Here is a 20194-nt window from a genome sequence, read left to right as displayed (position 1 = left end):
CATCCTTAGAAAGATAGTGCAGACAAAAGGTTATCAGTGCCTTTGCTTGCAAGACTGAGGAAACATGGGAGAGCTGTAGAGAATTGTTTCCTAATATTAGATTATAATGGTTTTAAATCAACCTTTACTATGAAATTTGTATCCTAAAGTCTGTTTAGTGTAAACAAAAAATTCAAGTTTTGAACAGCAATTAGCTTGTTCTTATTTAACCAAAAAGTAAGTGCCTCGGGAGCTGCAAGACCCCACCTTGAGCAGGCGCTTGGGATAAACAAGTTTGTTGCGTCTGGAGACACTCACAGAGAATCTGGGTTGTTGGCTGGGTGAGACATCAGCGCCTTTCATCCCAGGTGGGAGCCTTGGGTCAGTGCTTCCAGGTGCAGTCAGGAGGCTCCACGTATCAGGACAATGAGGATTCTTGAGCCACAGTGGTACTTTGACTTTCCAGACAATGACTGAGACCGATGAAATTAGCAAAGGAGAATAACTCTGGGGCTCCTTCTAGCATTCTTGTCCATCCTCAATTTCTTAATCACTACTCTGCCATCTCCACCACTCCCACTTTCCCTCCAGCAGCCCTGCTTTCCCCCATCCATCTTTGGAACACATTTGTTCAAAATGAGACAACACCTGCAGTATAGCAAGACACACTCGCATTGATTTTCTGGTAGCTGAAATACACTTTTTCAGGAGAACCTCTAGGTTCAGTGACTATGTGGTGTGTCTTGTCTGCCTCTGGACGTGATGTACATCTTTGGAGCCTTCTGAAGTTGTGACTTCTGTGAGAAGGCTGCCTCTGCCAGATACATCAGGAAGTTCAAGTCACTTTTGGTTGACTTTCTGGATCCATCCCCCTGTGGATGCCTCTGTGTCCTCTAGATAACCTCCAGGCTAAACACGATAGCTGCCTTTTGTGTCGTGTACATTTCTCATTGTTTTCTCACCATTTCCTCTCAGTCTTTTCTCATCGTTTGGTTGCAATCCTCCCATGGACTGCTCTTCTGCCTTTGTACTAAGTGGTGGGTTTTTCTGAAGTTCCTCCCCAGCTCCCCTCTCTTTTCATGCCACATCCTGTCACGGGGCGCTCGCATTCCACCTGTGATTTTTACCTACTTCCCATATGCTTTAAATGCCCGAGGTCTGTACCGCCAGCCTTGGCCTCTCTGAGCTCAGGGTGTGTGTATTGCGCTTCCCCAGCCATCTCCATTGAATGCCCCTCCGACTCTTCAGACCCACCAGGTGCCAGGCTGAGGGCTATTCAGATGGGAGGTGATGTCTGTCTCTTATCCAGAAACCCCCACCCCAAACCTGCTTGTATTTTCTAGGCCCCACCTGGGTAAGGCCATCTCTCTTGGCCCAATCATTGAAGCTGGAACATACATATAATTTTTTATTCCTCCTTCAACACTTACCTTATATCCAATCAATCCCCAAGTGTCTTTTGTGTTGTTTTCTCTCAAATCAGCCCTCTTTCTTTTCTCTTCATTGCCAGTGCCTTAGGCCTGGCCTCAGCCGTCTCTGATCTGGGCCATTTCAATCACTTCTGGTGGGTCTCACTTCTTCCAGGTTCTTCTCAGCAACCCAATTAAAAACAAAGATCTGTGTACCTTTTCTTAAAATTATCAGATGGCTCTCCATTATCTACCACAGAAATTCAGATCTTACGTGACATCAAGACCATTTGTTACTCATACCAACCACCACAGCCACCCCCCAACAAATGTTACGCTCCATCCACACCAAACCACAATCAGTACCTGAAAATGCCATGCTCTGTGCTTGGAGTGCACTCTTTCATTGGGTGCCCCCTGGACTGTTCATCAAGCTGAGGCACCTTCTCTTCTCTAAAGCCTTCCTTGGTTCCTCTCTTGTGTTTCCCTTGCATCTTGTGCACAGTTGGGATGCAGGGCTTACCTCACTGTCCATGCGATAATTTGTTCCTCCCAAGCATCTGTGTGCGCCTAGGGCAGGGCACGTGCCTGTGCCCACCTTTGTTATTCCCAGTGCTTGGAGCAGAACAGGCATTCAGTACATGGGTTATGAGTTGGCCAATAGTCAAGCATGACAAAAGAAAGCAGACACACGAATCTGCAGAGACAGCTGTTTCCTGTACCCAGGAAGAAATTTATTACATGAGCCATGGGTGGAGGACACATCTTTGACGATGCAGGCCACTCCATAAGGACTGAATAAGTGATGTTGGTGTAATTAATAGAGAGGAAAGTTTTACAGAGAGTTGACATATCTGGGCCATTTCTTTCTGAGGATCTAACTTTAATAGAATAGTCACACTATATGTTATCAATATGAGAATAATTGAACCTGAAATTGTCTTCTTTTTTATCCTATATGATACTACAGTAGCGTTATATACATATTAAGCAAGTGAACTCTATCAGAAGCATAATCTGAGGGGCAAGAGAGTGGGAAGTGGAAATTCTAATTTAAATAGTGCTTTAAATCCTGTCTAATATTCATATCAAGTGTATGTCCCTGAGGGAGCATGACCACAAGGAACATGGATCTTTTCTTCTTTTCTTTGAACGATTCCTGATTCCAACATGCCCCTTGTAGTATGAACAATTTGCTGCTTTAGAGTTTACAGATTTGTATTTGGGGGTAATATGGCCCATGAATTCAATCCCAGCACTTAAGGAGTTCCACTGACACTAAATTAAAACCGTGATTGTCAAAACTATGGAGAAGTTATGGGATCTATAAGGTGGCACTGTCCAAAGGGACGTTTGAAGGTAATTTTGACTCTACGTGGTCAAAATTGTTCAGGTCAAATAGGTTCAGGCCTAAGCCATCTCTGAAGATGAAAACTATCCATCTTCAGAGGGACTTAGGTCTGAAGCTCTTTGGAAAACCAAACTCTGAAACTTGAGGACAAAACATGGCTTAACTTTTAAGGTATAAAAATTAGGCTATTGAATCAGTATTTTGCAAGTGATGAGCTGTTTCTTTTGCGAGGCTTGAGTAGGGTTTCTTTTGTGAAGCTGAGTTTGTGCCTATCCTCGTGCAGCGATTCCTGTAGAGCAGTAATTCTCAGCCAGGGATGATTTTGCTCTTCTGGGGGACATTTGGCAGTGTCTGGAGACATTTTCAGTTGCCACAATAGCAGAGGAGAAGTGGAGGGTTGGTGCTGAAGCCTCTAGTGAGTAGAAACCAGGGATTCTGCTAAACATCCTACAGCTCATGAGGCAGTCTCCCAGAAGAAGGAGTTATTCAACCTAGAATACCCAGGTAGCCAGGCTGAGAAAACTTGCTCTAGAGTGAATCCAAGTGAACAACCTAGCAAGAACTTGTCTAACACCAAAGGCAAAGTCTAAAGGATTTTCAAAGTTGTAAGCTTTTTTCTCTTGGGACCTTTTTCAGATTTCTGTGATTAGAACACACGTCTGTAGTCAATCGTGTTAGTTATTAGCTCTGAGCTGGGGAGGTCCCTGGAATCTACACAGTTTGGAGCAACTATTATAGAACTGGCTGGCCCAGCCCTTGGTTTCATAAGACCTGCCAGAAAGCCAAATCCTGGCAAAGTCATCAAGACACTACCACAGATTGAAATCAACTGAAGCCACCCAGAGATGTATCAAGTTCAAAACTCTACCATCAATTTATCTCTTCAAAGAAAAATTGCATGACCAGAAATTCTAATTGGACACTCTAAACTCAGCTGTGAGGGACATGGATGAAAGCAGAATTGAAACATTCCCGCCGTGTGTGTGTGTGTGTGTGTGTGTGTGTGTGTGTGTGTGTCTGTGCATGTGCGTGTTCAGGAATGATTAGATCTTTCTCCTTGATTGCTTAAGTCACCACCACACAGTATAACCCTGTGATTAACAGCCCAAGCTTTGTAGTCCAGCTGATCCAGGTTCAAATCCAAGCTCTGTTAGCATGAGCTCTGCTTAGCAGTGAGGTCCTGTTGGTCAGAGGATTGCTGAAGATATTCTGTGAAGGGACTGTTTACAGAGGTATAGGGAGGTCATGAGACCATCAAAATGTGGTGATGCTTCACCCAGAGACTAGCAGTCGTGGGACACTGTTCCCACCTTCAGGCCTGAAGGAACTTGGTGAATGACTAGGACTTGGTAAGAGCTGTGGCCAGAGGAGAGAGAGCAAGGGACAGAAACAGTGGCCTGACAACCTCTGCCAGACTAGGGCCCTACGTGAAGGAAGCAGGGGTGTTAATATCCCAGCTTCCTTCTTCCTGCCTTTGCTAGAACCTCCAGGGGCTGAGCCAGGGAGAGGGAGAGCAAATACAGGTGGTGTTCTCTGGGGGGGTCAGCATCCTCAGGTGCAGAGCAGAACAGAGCATGGATCAAACAGTCAGAGAGTAGCCAGCCTGCTGTGTAGCTCTGGGCAAGTTGCTTAACCTCTCTGAACATGTTTCCTTATTTCTCACATGGGGACATCAATCTTCACTTCATATTGTAGGTATGGGAACAAAAGATGATGTAAGATGATTCCTAGCACAGCACCCAGGTATAGAAGGTACTCAATATGTAGTGAGTTTGATTTTTACTGCACTAGGCAAGCAGGACCTGATGTCCAGTGAGGTTTTGGGGACCAGATGAGAAGTTGATGTTGGGATTTGGGAGGGAGAAAGAAAACGAGATTGTGTGAGTGAGCGATGGTCTGCCCTGGCTGACTTTGCACAGGGACCAGCTGGCTGAAGTCCTCAGGCCGACTCGTTCCTCATTTCTCTCCCCGTTTTGTGATCTGCCTGAGGAAAGCATGGTCACATTCTCCATCTGATGGGGCAGCCTTTACATTCTCATACCTAAGACAAGCACTTAGCTTCTCCCCCATGCCATGGAGTTCTCATGTTGATGGATTCCCATCCTGGTTTCCCAGCCTCTCTCACTCCAGTAATGTCTGTTTCTTTGGGGTGAAGAATTCCTTTTAGTGGCTGTGTTCTGGTTGTGGGTTCTTCCCTACAAGCTGATGACAGCCTAGTTCCCTGTTATGTCACTTTGAGGATACCCTGGACCCCTTCTTTTCCATTATTTCTTCCTCCTTGCAAAAAGTATCCATTACCTCATCCTTTTATGCAGTTTAGTGTTGATTTTTTTATTTGGGCCTTGTATTCCCCCTACCCCAACCTTCAAATCTAGCTGCAAGCCCTCAGAGCCAGGTCAGCACAGGCTCTGGCCAAACACATTTTTCTGGTCTTTGCTAAGTGCATCCTGGCGATGCTGAGATCCCATCGGTCTGCACTCTCGGGCTGTGATCCAGGAAGACAGATCCTGGTTTTGGATGCCTGTAATGTTACCAGGCATTCCTTGCTATGTCTTCCTTTTATTTCCAAACGCATGTCCACTGCTAGGAGAAAGATTGCCTGGGCACCTGACCGAAGTCCTTCCTGCAGTTCCCCTCCCGCCTTGCACAGCCCAGGAGATGCAGTCAGATCTTTGTATTCCTCCTCCATCCAAGGTGGTTATGGAAAAGCGTGGCAAGCCCTGGCATCTTCTGACCTGCCGGGTTTGGGATATCACTGTCACTCCTGAGCCTCCCTTGAAGATGCTGCTGCAGAGTTCTTAGAGGCATTACATGCTGGGGAAGGGACACTCTGCTCCTTCCCACCTGACCACCCTGGCACGGGCCTTCACTGTTCTCTCCTGGTCTCGGGTTTCTGCAGGCAATACCAGAGCCCTCCCCATAGAAAGGTCATGAGGGCTTTGGAAGGCGGTTCCTGTGAAGTGCTCAGTAACCATTCCTCAAAGGGAGCCAACAGCCCTGCGGAACTCCCTGCCCTGCTCCTGTGTGAACAGAGTTCCTCCCCCAGCTGATGTCTCGGATGGAAAAACCTCCTGCTGTTCAGTCTCAATCCCTTTCCCATGTGTTCTTCCAGTGGTGCTGTGTTTTTATTTTCTTTCTCTCTTGCTCCACTGATTGCCATTCCCCTCTTCCTCCTCTGTCTCTCTCTCTAAGGGTTTGCTTCGTGGACTTTTGATTCCACACTGACTAGGGGCCTCACCCCTCAGCTCGCAGGCACGCCCAAGCTGTTTCCAGCAGGAAGCCTCGCTTGCCTGTGATGCAGGTGGAGACAGGGCTCACCTCAGACTAAATGAAACGCAGAACAGCCATCATTGCCCTTAGGGTAAAGTCCCAGATCCCTCCATCAATACACAGGGCTGGTTGTCCTGGCCCCTGACAACCACCCAAACCTCCTGTCACTCCTCCTGCCAGGCCACACAGCTTTCATTCCCTCTGGCACGCAGTGGGCTCCGGGTCCCTGCATGTGCACTTCCCTCTGCCCAGGACACTCTCAGCATTTCCCCTCTTTTAATTCATTTTTATCCCTTGAGACTCTACTTAAACGTTATTTTGCCACAGAGACTTATGTCCCAGGCCTTGCCAAAGACCCTTGCCATGCGTTCCCAGGGCACCGTGCATTTTATCTTACACATCCATCACTCTTACAAACGTATTTTTGTTATTGTGTCTGCTGATAGTTGAGAGGTGGGGGTTTCCCTGTGCCCACTGGTGGCAGAGCTCGCTCACTTTTGCCACATGGATGTCACGGCAGGTTGTTCAGGATCCCTCTAATCTGCTTCTCTCTAGCCTCTGTGACAGAGCTGGGCCAGTCTCATGGGTCGCTGTGTCTGTCTCTCACCACCAACACCACACTGTCGGGCCAGAGAAAGGCTCATTAAATTCTGGGACTGGTAACAGTGAGAAGTTGTAAACATTCCTAGGAGGGAAGCAAACACCTTTCCTCCCTAGTTGTTGCCAAAGGTCGTAGCTCCCTTTAGGACTTTTCCTACAGGATTATTTGGCTTCTCCTGTTTCCTGGGGACTTGGTGGGTATAAATGAGACTTTTTCCTGCATCCACCCAGAGGACAGCAGACCTGGCTTAGAGACACTGACTCAGAAGGAGCTGGGTGTGTGTGTGTGTGCACGTGCACGGAAGGAAGTATGAGTGAGGGAAATCCTGCTGAAAGATAATGGGAAAGGGGAGGAGAAATGTTCCGGAGTTCGGTGTGGAGTCTCAGGGCTGTCCTGGGTGCTTTCTGAATATCAACAAGAATGCTGTGAGCAGACGCTGGCCCCAGGACCACGCTGGGGCCCTCCAGCAGGAGAGGAAGGCAGGGTCTTGGCCCTCAGGCAACTTTCCTGTGTTTGATTAAGACAGCTGGAGAAGGGCTCTGCTGTGGACCCTGGCAGTTTTACTTGACTTGAATGTGTGTGACAGTTATTTAATTTGTTCATCATTAGGACGGCCTCAGATTTGCGATCAGACCTTGTAGACACTGAGTCATGTATTCTGGGCAGGAGATGACTTTGCCAATTGCTACCTCCCCAGCAGTCATGAAAAAAAGAAACCACCCCAGTGGTTGAAGTCACAGATTGAAATATGTGATTCCAAGAAGTTAGGCCCTAGTGTATTGGAATGAAATTGTGCTGCTCCCCCGCAAGAGTGTGGCTTTTCCAGATCTTGCGTGTCTGTTAGCTCACCTGCTCAGGGCCAGAGCCGCTGCTTGGGTAGGGTCCTGCATGTTCAGTGGAATGGAACACAGCAGTGCACACACACAGGCCGAAGTCAAACAGCCGTCAATCACAGAGCCTCCCTACTTGGCCCAGACCCCTGGGAGTGGTGAGTAGACACAGGCTTATGGCAGCCAACTGACCCCACGTCCCTGTCTGTGATGAAGCCACCAGGAGGGGCCCTTGCTGGTTTTCACCATATGCTTACCAATTAAAACTTCAGTCCATGCCACATGCTGGGCTGTTGGAAACACATTTTTATTTTGATGTGGCTATTTTGAAGTCCATGTGTGCAAAAACATGTGCTTTCTGTCAACCAAATGATGACGCTGCCGCCTCTGAGGCCGTGCTCCTGCCATGCTTGTAAAACTAATGGGGTTTTGTATCTCTCCTAAATACTCTATTATCAGATGAAAAAGAAATTACCATAAAAATTCCTTCAGTACCAAAGGGAATGTTTCTAAAAGGGCTGTTCACTCCATCCCATGACCCAGCACAGTTTTTACTTTTAAGGAAGCGTGTATGACGCTCTCATTCTCAGGCACGCAGCCTCACAGCTGTGTGCCCACTGGTTTCCTTCTGTGACTGCCACCCATGCCTCTCTGTCTGGACACTGTGCCCTCAGATCTCCAGTTCCTAAAGCCTTCCCCTCTTGGGATGCCCAAGAGGGACAGCCCCTCAGCTGCTGGGGGGTCTTTGCCGCCCCTCCCCGTGTTCTCCAGCCTTCCCGGGAAGCAGGTTCCTGCCCCAGGCTGGAGTTCCCAGTAGAAGATGCACAACTACAACCTGTAATCAGAGGAGAGGAATTTACTCCTCCACCCCCAAATTCCTACCTAGCACTCAGGGACATTCCCACAGAGGAGTGGGATTTGGAAGTTGCCCAGGAACATAAGGAAAGGTGGTATTTCATCCTCTCCACTGCATCTTCCCTGCCCAGCTAACTCCCTGACTCATCCTCAGAGGATGGCAACCTGAGAGCAGATGAAGGATTGGGGGTGATGGCCCTGTGGGTCCTGAAGAATGAGTTGCTGGGAAGCTGGGGTTAGCTGGACCTCATGCCTCGTAAGGTCTGAATGTCCCTCCCCCTTAGTAATGCCCGTGCCCAGCCTGCTGAGGGGCTGGTTCTGTGTGCCCCATGGCCAGCCGTGCCCATTACCTGGTGCAGCAGGATGCCTCCACAGAGAGCTGCCCTGATCTGCGTGTTCTCATGGAGTCTGGGCAGGTCCCTCTCATCCCCTGCCATGTGCAGACCCTGCCAGAATTTCTGTGGTGCTTTGAGCAGTGTGTACCTAGGGTTCAAGCACATGCCCTTAGAGTGCGTTGCCAGGGTTCCAGAGGAGTGGCTTTGCTCAGCCTGAGGCCAGTTCCTTTAAGAGTGAGCCGCCCTCCTCCAGCCTTCATGTGTGGCAGTTGGCTCAGAATTTTGTGTATTCTCAATCATTTTGCTACATATCCACAGCTCATAGCTGAGAGCTTTGCTCAGCAAAAAAAAAAAAAAAAAAATGCATAAGCCAGATTGTGCCATTTCCCTGTTCCCTAGAGTGTCACGTGAGTGAGAACATGATCATCTTACCTCAGTGACAGCATCAGGTCTCCAGCCTTGATAGGTTTGCAAATAGACTGTGACCATGAGTGATTCTTCCAAACTGCTTTCAAAATCAAACTAACTTCACATTAGGGTCAAACATAACCCAAGAGAAGGGTGATGAACCTCACTGGTTCCGCCAACTGATTTCAGAACACGTTAGCTGATTTTCATCAGCTTGATCCACCATGGATTTTGTTTCTCTTTCCCTAAACAGGCAATAGGGTTATATATTAGTTTCGTATTGCTGTGTAACAAGTTTCCACAGACATAGCGATTGGAAACAACACTCGTTTATTATCTCACAGTTTCCATCTGTCAGAAGTTCAGCACAGCTCAACTGAGCTCTTGACCTTGGCTGTCCACTGCCACAAGGCTGAAATTAAGGCTGCGGCTGGCTGAGCTCTTACTAGGAGACTCTGGGAACAGTCCACCTCCAGCCTCGCTGAGGGTGATAGCAACATCCAGGTCCTTGTGCCCGCAGAACTGAGGTCCCTGTTCTGGTAGGCTGCTGACCAGAGGTGGTTCTCAGCTTCTAGAGGCCACCTGCATTCCCTGTCAGTCAAGCAGTAGTGACGTGGCAGATCCTTCTCCTGCTTCGAATCTCTGACTTCCTTTTTTGCTGCCATTTGGAAAACTGTCTGCCTTTAAAAGGCTTTCCTGATTGGATCCAGCTCATCTAGTTACTCTCCATTTCGTAAGGTCACTGACTGGGACTTTCCTGTCATCTGCACAATCCCTTCACAGCATTGCCTCCGTGAGTGTTTGAATAGCCAGGGGATAGGTGTCTTAGGGGCTGTCTTGGGACATCTGCCCACAACAGAGAAATCAACCTCACATCCATTCTCACCTCACATCACCCTTCCAAGAAACCTGTTGTCAATATAATCTCCATTGTTGTCTCCACCAGCAAGTGCCGGGGATCCTGAGCCCGAATCAGAGGCAGAACCGGAACCAGAGGCAGGGGCAGGGCAGGTTGCTGATGAAGCTGGCCAGGACATAGCCTCTGCCCACGAGGGTGCAGAGACCGAAGTGGAGCGGGCACTAGAGCAAGAGCCGGAAGAAAGAGCCTCCCTCAGTGAAAAAGAGAGACAGAACGAGGGGGTGAACGAGAGGGACAACTGCTCTGCCTCCAGCGTCTCGTCCTCCAGCAGCACATTGGAGAGGGAGGAGAAGGAGGACAAGCTCTCCGGGGACAGGACAACCGGTAAATGAAGCCCCTTGTTTCAGTCGGCATGTGCCAGGGAGGCCTGGGGTGCAGGGGCTGGTTCGTTAAGAGCCTGTCCACAGGCTGGTCTCTGAGGTGACCTGGGTCAACCTACTCATGCGGCTGTGTCACCCAGTGTCTGGGGACGAGGAGTGTGGCCATGCTGGCAGCCAGCCAGCAGCTTTCTGCCCTGTAGAAAGATGGCCCCCAAACCCTCTGCCACACCATCACATTCATTACTTCCACACCTGAGGAAAAGGGCCCCGATAAGGAGGGCCTTTCCTGAGGAATAAGCCCCAGAAGAGAAACCTCTCACTTCCCCCTGACTGTTCCATTGTGAATAATAGTAAGGTTGATAATAGTAAGGCCTTTTCCATTTTTGATAGAAGTTTAGAAACTGTCACATTGTCATCTATTCCTTTAAAAATGTGTTTACTGAAGAGTGTTAATCATTTTGACTGGACATTTCAGACTGGAAAAGATTTGTTTAAATGGATTGAATGAGTGTTTCCAAAAAATTGTGGTACGCAGTGTACTGAGATCAATTTGATGTACTGGAATATAGATAATTTGTCTTCTACATTATATTCATAACCATTCTTTTCTTTGTATAAAGAACAAGCTTTTGCTTATGGAAGTGTATCTTTTCGGTGTTACACTTAATACTCATTCAGTTCTCCTGTGAATGGTAACTTTAGAATTAGGGACCAAATGGAATGTTAGATTATAGGTTTGGTTTAGCCTGAAAGAACCTCACCAAGGACTTGAGGAGGGTGCCAGAGAGGGTTATAGGAATTATAAATAATTCATATGATCTGTGACACCACAGGGTTACTTTCCTACCCATGACTTACGTGCCATCACGGTGGTAGAATGCCTCCTTTTCAACAAACACTCCTAACCAGTGGAGTCAGGTCTAATGGACCAGCCTTCATTAAGCTGCATATGAGTGGTACCCACTCAAGTCAATGTCTTAGGCCCAAAGGACAATATGACGCCTCTACCAAGGCCTGCCAGCCAGTACTATGACCCATGAATGGCTTATTAATTCCCAGATTAAAAATACATTGTCTCAGAAGCATGGATGAATGAATGAATGAAACCAGAATGTCTTCCAATAGACTTGTCAGTCAATGGCATAGTCTAAAATAGCTACTATTTGGATTTTTCCCAGTTAGAATATACTACTAGATTTTATACTTTATATTGCTGGTCACTATGATGCAGTAAAAAAGAGAAGATAAAAGACTTTATTAGTTTACATATTAGGAATTATTGCATTGAAAATCCAGTGTCTTCATTTGGTTGAATACGTATGTGTCAAAAGGTATTATATATACTGATATTTACTTAGTTTCTTTCAAAGTCAGATTGCAGTTAGTCCCCCAAATTCTACTTCTTAATCATATTACTGTAATTATTGTGGTAATACTGGATGTAGGTTGAGTCTTACTGGTCAGATTGGTCTTAAATCATGTTTTATTTATTAGGAATAGCTTTAAGAATTATTCATCATAACTGGGTTTAGCAGGCCTAAAATATATCAAGAAATTGGATTAGTAAAAATATACCAGGCGACAGAGCTTTCTTGGGTCGAATTGTCCAGTATTCTTCCAAATAAGGACAATTTTCCAAAAATGGAAAGTACTCCCAGTGAAGAACCATTGACTTTCTACCAAAAGTGGGCAGTGTCCAAGTGTTTAGAAGCAGGAATTAGGGCTTTGCAATGATTTTTCTGCTTTGCTCCAGTGCTGTTAAGAGATTTGGTCATGTTTATTTACTGTAGCTTATTGGATCCTAAAAAATCTCACTGTTCACAGGCATCATCAGCCGCTGTGGAGTCAGGGCAGCTATGTCATTATAGCTCTTGCTTTTCAGAGTGCTGTCAAATCACAGAGCAACCTTAGAGATAATTAAAATGATTCCCAAATGTATTTCTAATGACTACGTCAAAAATGAATTTGTAGGACTTAAAAAAGTCTCATTCCAGTTATATGGTTCAATTTTTCTTTGTTTCATGTGTTTTACTCTAGGGTGTGCATGTGAGAAGCTTTATCATAGCATGAATTATGCTTTTTTATAATTACTTGTATAATTGTCCTTTGTCTCCACTTGAATGTCAGCTTTGTGAGGATGGGGATGTCTGTCTATTCATTGTGAATCCTCACTTCCTAGCAGGGTCTCACAAAACAATCGATGAATAAATGAAGAGGAGTCTGGCTAAGATGGGGAAGCTTCATTGCTCCTGGGTTCTCCCCTCTTACAACCAACATAGCAACACTGAGAATACCAGAACAATCCATCAGAGGAGGACTGTGAAATGTGGAAAGAAGAATGCAGACAGCCTAGGAAGCTCTGGACTTGAATTACATGACAGTGAAGTTCCAAGTAAAGCTTATTTCCCTAGCCAAAGGACTGGGAAAAGGATTGCCTAACAGAACAGAACACAGGCTTTTTACTTATTAATACTTGTTGTACCCTAGACAGGCACTAGACCTGACCCAGAGTCAATGGAGACTGATAGGGAGCTGAACCTCCGGCTTCATTTGGAGGCGATAAGGCAATGTGAGTCAGTGATTTAATTTCCCTGGGAAGGTGCCAGTGGGGCCAAGGGAGGGAGCACTGACCTTCTACCCTCCTCATCTGCAGTGAGCCTGTGTGAGTCAGCACTCTTGCTGGGGTGGTGACAGCAGGATCCAGCAGGGAGCTGAACATCTCCCTCCACCAGCATCTGTATGCTATACCTAAAAAGGCTGACTACCTACTAATAGATTAGATAGAATCCAAAGTCTAATAATGCACAAAATGTCCAAGATATAATGGAAAAATCACTCATCATTTCAAGAGCTAAGGCAATCACATCTTGAATGGGAAAATGCAATAAACAAATGCCAGACATTGGAGTTATGTGATGGAGATTTTGAAGCAGCCATCATGATACTGCTTCAGTGAGCAGTTACAAACACTTAGGGAATACATACAAAATAAAATATCTCAGCAAAGAAATAAAAGATATTAAAAAGAACCAAAGGGCAATTGTAGGACCTGAGAAACACAGTAACCAAAATAAAATACTTACTGAATGGTCTTAATAGTAGATTGGAGACAACAAAAGAAATGATTAGTCAACTCAAAAACAAATCAGTGGAAATTATGAACTCTGAATGACAGAAAAAAACAGACTGAAAAACATGAACAGAGCCTCAGGGACCTGTGAGACGATAAGACTCGATCTAACACCAATTCATTGGAAGCTGGGGAGGAAAGAGAGTGTAATGCTGAAAAATTATTTGAAGAAATAATGGCCTAAAACTTCTCAAATTTGTCAGAAAGCTGAGCAAACCCCAAACAAGACAAATTTAAAGACATTTATACCAAGACAAATGATAGTCAAACTTACAAAAACTGAAGACCAAAAATAAGCAAACAAAGTTTTCTAAGAGGCTAGAAAGAAACGTTTTACCCATAGGGGAACACCAGTCCAAATGACAGCACATTGCTCATCTGAAACCATGGAGGCTAGCGGGAAGGGGCACAATATTTTGCTAGTGCTAAAAGAAAAGAACTATCAACTATAAATTCTATATCCCACATATGTATCCTTTAAGAATGAAGGGAAAATAAGATTCTCAGATAAAGAAAAACTAAAAGAGTGGGTCCCTAACAGACCTACCCTCAAAGAATTACTACCGGAGGTTCTCCAAACAGAAAGAAAATGGTGACAGAAGTCTTGGAACTTCAGGAAGGAAAGGAATAGGTGAAAACACGGATAAATAAATACTTTCTGCTTATGAGTTCTTAAATCATACTTGATGGTTGAAGCAAAAATTATAACATCATTTGATGTAGTGCTCTGTGTAGGTAGAGGAATACTTAGGACAGCTATACTTTCAGAGTGGGGAAGCTAAAGATATCTAAATGGAAGTAAGTTTTCCACACTTCAAAGTGGTTAAACAGCAATACTAGTTTACTGTGGTTAGTGTGTATAATGTAATACCTAGAGCAACCACTACAGAAACCAGATGAAACAATGTACTTGAAAACACTATAAATAAATCAGAATGAAATTCTAAAGAATATTCAAAGGGGATGAAGAAAGGTTGACTAATGGGTACAAGTATACAATCCAATAGAGAAAATAAGACCTAGTGTTCTATAGGATCAGTAGGGAAATTATGGTTTACAATAATGTGTTGTGTATATTTCAAAATAGCTACAAGAGAATACTTTAAATGTTGTAAAAAAAAAAAGAAAAGACTATTTAAGGTGATGGATATCCCAATTACATTGATTTGATCTTTATAAATTATATGAACTTATTAAATTATCACATGCACCCTGAAAATATGTATATCTATTATGTATCAATTGAAAAACTTGTTAAAGTAAAAGTATTCAGGTAACCCGTAGGAGACCAAGAAAGGAGAAACAGGAACTAAAACAAATGGAACAAATATGGCAAATAAAATGGCAGACTTAAGCTCTAACATATCAATAATTCCTTTAAATTAAAAGATAGATGGCAGAGTGGGTTTAAAAAAGACCCAATTTTATGTTATGTATAGAAAACTCTTTTCAAACATAATGATACAGGTAGATTGTAAGTTAAAATTTGGGGAAAAAATTTGTAGGACTAGGTACAAAAGGAAGAAAAAAGAAAAGAAAAAAAGTTGAGAAAAGATATATTATGCAAACATTAAATCAGAGAAAAGCAGGGATGACTACATCAGATAAAGTAGACCTCAGAGCAAAGGAAATTACTAAGGACAAAGAGGGACACTACGAATGATAAAAGGAGTCATGAATGAAGAGAATAAGTGAGGAAACTGGCATTTAAAATATATTACCTGTTTGCCTGGGTGCAGTGGCTTACACATGTAATCCCAGCACTCTGGGAGGCCGGGGTGGGCGAATCACTTGAAGTCAGGAGTTTGAGATCAGTCTTGCAAACATGGTGAAACTCACATCTCTACTAAAAATACAAAAATTATCTGGATGTGGTGGTGCACACCTGTAGTCACAGCTACTTGGGAGGCTGAGACATGAGAATTGCTTGAACTCTGGAGGTGGAGGCTGCAGTGAGCCAAGATCACACCACTGCACTCCAGTCTGGGCAAGAGTGAGACTCCGTCTCAAAGAAAAAAAAATTCTTTTCCTTGTTGCCAAAATAAGAAAATGCTCACATTTACCAATAAATGGAGAAAGAGCAAGGCCGTCTCTTGAGAAGGGCTCAGCTGCTTTATCTGCTGCAGCCTCCTGGCATCAAAGTGGTCTCCCTGTTCACAGGAGTGTCTGACCACTTGTTGGAACTCCAGCTAACCAGATTTTTCACACTTCTCCTCAAATGGCATCTCATCTCCTTTTGATGGTGATTATTTTCTAAGTATAGTTTGTTTGTAAAACCTAAAAGAGGGTTCAAGAGCTCCTTGTTCTGGTGTTGAGATGGCCTAAGGTCCCCTGGTCAGGTTAAGCCATTGTTGCATTAAAGACAGAGAATAAAGCTACACTGGAAATCCTGGGGGACCTTGTGCTCCCCTGGTCAATGCCTCCTCAAGCCAGGGCCCACCCTCAGAGTGTTTGAGTGGGGATGCTCCTTTGGCTGAATGACCTCCCAGGCCTGGGTCTCCTGCCACATCTCAACACCAGAATCCACTGAGGCCCTGGAAAGCTGATGGAACTCACCTCCTGAAGCACTCACCGCCTGGCCCTGCCAGCCCTGATATGGTTTGGCTGTGTCCTCACCCAAAACTCATCTTGAATTATAGTTCCCATATTCCCCACGTGTCATGGGAGGGACATGGTGAAGATAATTGAATCATGGGGGCGGTTTCCCCCATTCTGTTCTTATGGTAGTGAATTCTCACAAGATCTGATGGTTTTGTAAGGGGCTTCCCCCTTCGTTGGGCACTCACTTTTCTCTCTCCTGCCACCACGTGAAGAAGGGCATGTTTTCTTCCCCTTCTGCCATGATTATAAGTTTCCTAAGGCCTCCCCAGCCATGATGAACTGTGAGTCAATTAAACCTCTTTATAAATTACCCGGTCTTGGGCAGCCCTTTATAGCAGCATGAGAACGGACTAATACAAGCCCCAAAGAGGCAAACCCAGAGGAATAACATTCCTGATCATTCATTCATTCATTCATTCATTCCAGATGTTGCAGAAACAACAGTGAACAAAACAAACCCAAATCCTGTTCTCATAGAGTTTACATCCCATGACAAAGGCAATTTAATGAGTAATTATAATCATTCCAGTGATAGGGCAGAGGCAGACAACAAAATAAGTAAAACATGACAGATTTGATAGTCATAAGAGCTGAGATGAAAAATAAAGCGGGAAAGGATGATCAACAGTGTTGGGAGAAGATTGCACAGTTTTCACTAAGTGGTCAGGGAAGACTTCACTGAGAAGATATGGTTTGAGTAAAGACAAGAGGTCAAGGATAAAAATTGTGTGATTCACTAGGTGTAGTTTATCCCAGGAGGGGCTGACACCCTGAGGCCAGATCGTACTTGGTGAGTTCTAGGAATGGGAAGAAGTTGCTGTAGCTGACAAGGTTTATGGGCGTGTGTGTCTGGGGGTCGGGGAGTCTTGTTGGTGGTGGGCGATGAATGAAAAGTAAGGAAGGATCATGGAAGGCCTTGTGAACATTGTGTCATGGCTTTTTCTCACAGTAAAAGGTGGTGCTGTTAAAAGACTTCGAGCAGAGAGATAGGATCAGACATTTTTATAAACATCATGTGGCTGTTGGGGTAAGAATTGGCTATCAAGGGACGTGACTAGAAGCAGAGAGTCCAGCAGGGATGCCCGTGCAGTACTGTAGGCAGGAATCCACGGTGGCCTGGCCCTTGGTTGTGGTAGCAGAGGTGCTGAGAAAAGCAGCTGGATTCTGGATATGACATGAAGGTGAAGCCAACAGGATGCCCAGCAACACTGGATGTGGAGGATGAAAGAAAAGGAGTCAAGAATGACTCTGAGGTTTTTGGAATTGGCAGCAAGATGGATGCAGTTGCCGTAGCTGAGACAGCAAAGGATTGCAGGAGAAGCACTTTAGGTTGGGGACTGCATGGGTGGAGAAGGTGGTGTTTTATGGATGGCATTTAATGCCTTGAAACTAGATGAGACTGAAAGAGTGCAGATGGAGAGAAGAGGTCCAAGGACATTTAAAGGTCAATGACAAGGAGGAACCAGCAAAGGAGACTGAGAAGGAGTAGCCAGATGTCCTGGGAGCCCTGTGTCATATGTCATATCTTGGGACCCCTGTGAGGGGGGATGGAGTGGTTGACTGTGTCTAGTGCAACACAAAAGTCACTGGTACCTGAAAGCAGCAGCTGAGAAGGGTAGTGGGAGCAATAGCTCCCTCTGACTGGGTCCAAGAGAAAAGAAAAAAAGAAATTGGGGGCAGTGGGCAAAGCAACTCTTACGAGCAGCTTTACTTTAGAGGAAAGGAGAAAAGTTAAAGTTAGGTGATAGCTAGAGGGATGAGTGGGGCCAAAGGTGGTTTTGCTTTTTTAAGATGGGGGAAATTATATATATATATGTATGTTAATGTGCCAGAAGGAAGACTGTAGTGGGAGGGCCATGGGAAATGCAGGACAGATAATTTCTGGAATGGATTACTTATGCACAAGTGGGCACTCGACCCCTGCTAAGAGGTATGTTTATGAGGCAGTCGCAGGAGGGAGACTGTGTTCTAAGGGTCAGTGCAAGTGGGAGAGTAGAGGTGGAAGGGAGGCTCTGGAAGATTCCTTCTGGTTTCATCTGTTAAGTCCGTGAACTTGGAGGCAAGGTTATCTCTGAGGAAGAGATGGGGCAGGAGGTTAGAGAAGAGAGGGCTATGGAAAGTCACCTTGGAGAGGAGTAAGTGAGATTGTCAGGCAGCATTCAGTCCCCTGGAGACTAGGGTCCGTGATGAGGAATGAACCTAAAGAGTGACCAGTGGCACAGTTTGTGTGTTTTTGAGGCACTTTGAGCTGCACTAGTGTAGATTTGGAGTTGGGGAGAGAAGCAGAGGTCATCTTCCAGGCTCTCCAACACCTGCTGGGGCCAGGGAGTGGCTTCTTGCCTCCCTATCTCAAGTTAGGGCAGAGGCTCCTTAGTTACCTGTGGCTAAGTGGGTCCTGACCTGTTGCCTTGGGTGGGTAGGAAAAAGGAGGAAAATTTCTCCCGTGAGCCCAGGTAGGAGCCAGCAGCATCATGCCTGGAAGAGTCTTGGGTCCTCGTGTGGGTCTTTGGGACTGTAAAGCAGCATGTCTTCTTGCCCAAGAGCATCTTGTTGGCCATGGCTTTGACTGTTCGTGCAGTGTCTTCTCTGAAGTCACTCCCATGTGTCAAGCTCACTTATTGTCTAATTGGTTTTCTCATGGAAGCGAGGCCCCTTTGCCCCTTTCTCATTTTTCTCTCCTGTGTACTTTCAGGTTTGTGGCCCGCAGGTGTCCAGGATGCAGGTGTAAATGGACAGTGTGGCGACATCCTCACCAACAAACGGTTCATGCTTGACATGCTGTATGCCCATAACAGGAAGACTCCGGGTGATGAGGAGAAGGGGGATGGGGAGGCCGGGAGGACCCAGCAGGAGGCAGAGGCAGTAGCCAGCCTTGCTACCAGAATATCCACCCTGCAGGCCAACTCTCAGACCCAGGATGAGAGCGTCAGGAGGGTGGACGTCGGCTGTTTGGACAATCGGGGCAGTGTGAAAGCATTTGCTGAGAAATTCAACAGCGGGGACCTGGGGAGAGGTTCTGTCTCCCCTGATGCTGAGCCCAATGACAAGGTCCCAGAAACAGCGCTGGTGCAGCCAAAGACAGAGTCTGATTACATCTGGGACCAACTCATGGCCAATCCAAGAGAACTCAGAATCCAAGACATGGATTTCACTGACCTGGGGGAGGAGGATGACATTGACGTCCTAGATGTGGACCTAGGTCACAGGGAGGCCCCTGGGCCACCTCCCCCACCCCCACCCACCTTTCTGGGTTTGCCGCCCCCACCCCCACCACCCCTGTTGGACAGCATCCCTCCCCCTCCTGTCCCCGGTAATTTATTGGCTCCTCCTCCTCCAGTGTTCAACGCTCCTCAGGGCTTAGGGTGGTCCCAGGTACCCAGGGGTCAGCCCACATTCACTAAGAAAAAGAAGACCATCCGTTTGTTCTGGAATGAAGTTCGGCCTTTTGACTGGCCATGTAAAAACAACCGACGCTGCAGAGAATTCCTGTGGTCAAAACTGGAACCCATTAAGGTGGACACTTCCAGACTGGAGCACCTGTTTGAGTCTAAATCCAAGGAACTGTCTGTCTCAAAGGTACTGCTAGTCTTCAGCATGCTTCTTGATTGGAAGTTGGGTAGGGCTGATGAGATTTGTTCTGTATAAAATACTATTTTGCGTTGCTTTTGCTATTTGGTAAAAAGTCCATTGCTATAAAAATCTGATCTTTAATATAGTGTTCCTTCTGCCACATGCTAGGTGTAGGCTACATGAGTCAGAGACCCTTATTAGCTAACATGGTCACCAGCTTACTTATATTAGGCAAAGGAGCTTTCAAAGAACCAGATAGCCCTGAGGAAAAGACAAAAATGGTCAACTAAGGAATGTCAGCATAGCCCAATAGCAGATGTTGATGTTAACTAGAGAAAGTGGACTTGCTGACTCACCAAACATGGGCTATGCTTATTTAATCTTACCTTCTTTGATTATGACTGATAGTAGTAGTTTGAACTTTATCTGTAACCACCCAATAAGCTCAAAGGCAATAATCCAACTGACATTTCTTTGACTTGGCCCCTGATCAAGCCAGCATTCTGCAGCTATCTAGTTTTCCAGGAGCTGTATATTTGGCATCCTGTCAATATTACACATGCATCTAGATTTAGTATTTTGGATAAATGTTTGAGAATCCTATAGGCACTGCCGC

General features: G+C 45.6%; 1 protein-coding gene across 4 annotated transcripts in view; it reads left to right on the top strand.

Annotated features, from left to right (window-relative positions):
* FHOD3 (formin homology 2 domain containing 3) overlaps positions 1-20194 on the top strand; it is a 519848-nt gene that overhangs the window by 440022 nt on the left and 59632 nt on the right. For all 4 annotated transcript variants that reach the window (XM_073006355.1, XM_073006354.1, XM_073006353.1 and 1 more), the window contains 2 exons: positions 9985-10281; positions 18701-19584. In XM_073006355.1, the coding sequence (XP_072862456.1) occupies positions 9985-10281; positions 18701-19584 (1181 nt within the window). The remainder of the gene's footprint in view (positions 1-9984; positions 10282-18700; positions 19585-20194) is intronic.

Source organism: Chlorocebus sabaeus, chromosome 18 (genome assembly GCF_047675955.1).
Source record: "Chlorocebus sabaeus isolate Y175 chromosome 18, mChlSab1.0.hap1, whole genome shotgun sequence".
Taxonomy (NCBI): domain Eukaryota; kingdom Metazoa; phylum Chordata; class Mammalia; order Primates; family Cercopithecidae; genus Chlorocebus; species Chlorocebus sabaeus.
The sequence above is the reverse complement of the archived record's forward strand: the minus strand, read 5'-3'. Positions and strand labels throughout refer to the sequence as shown.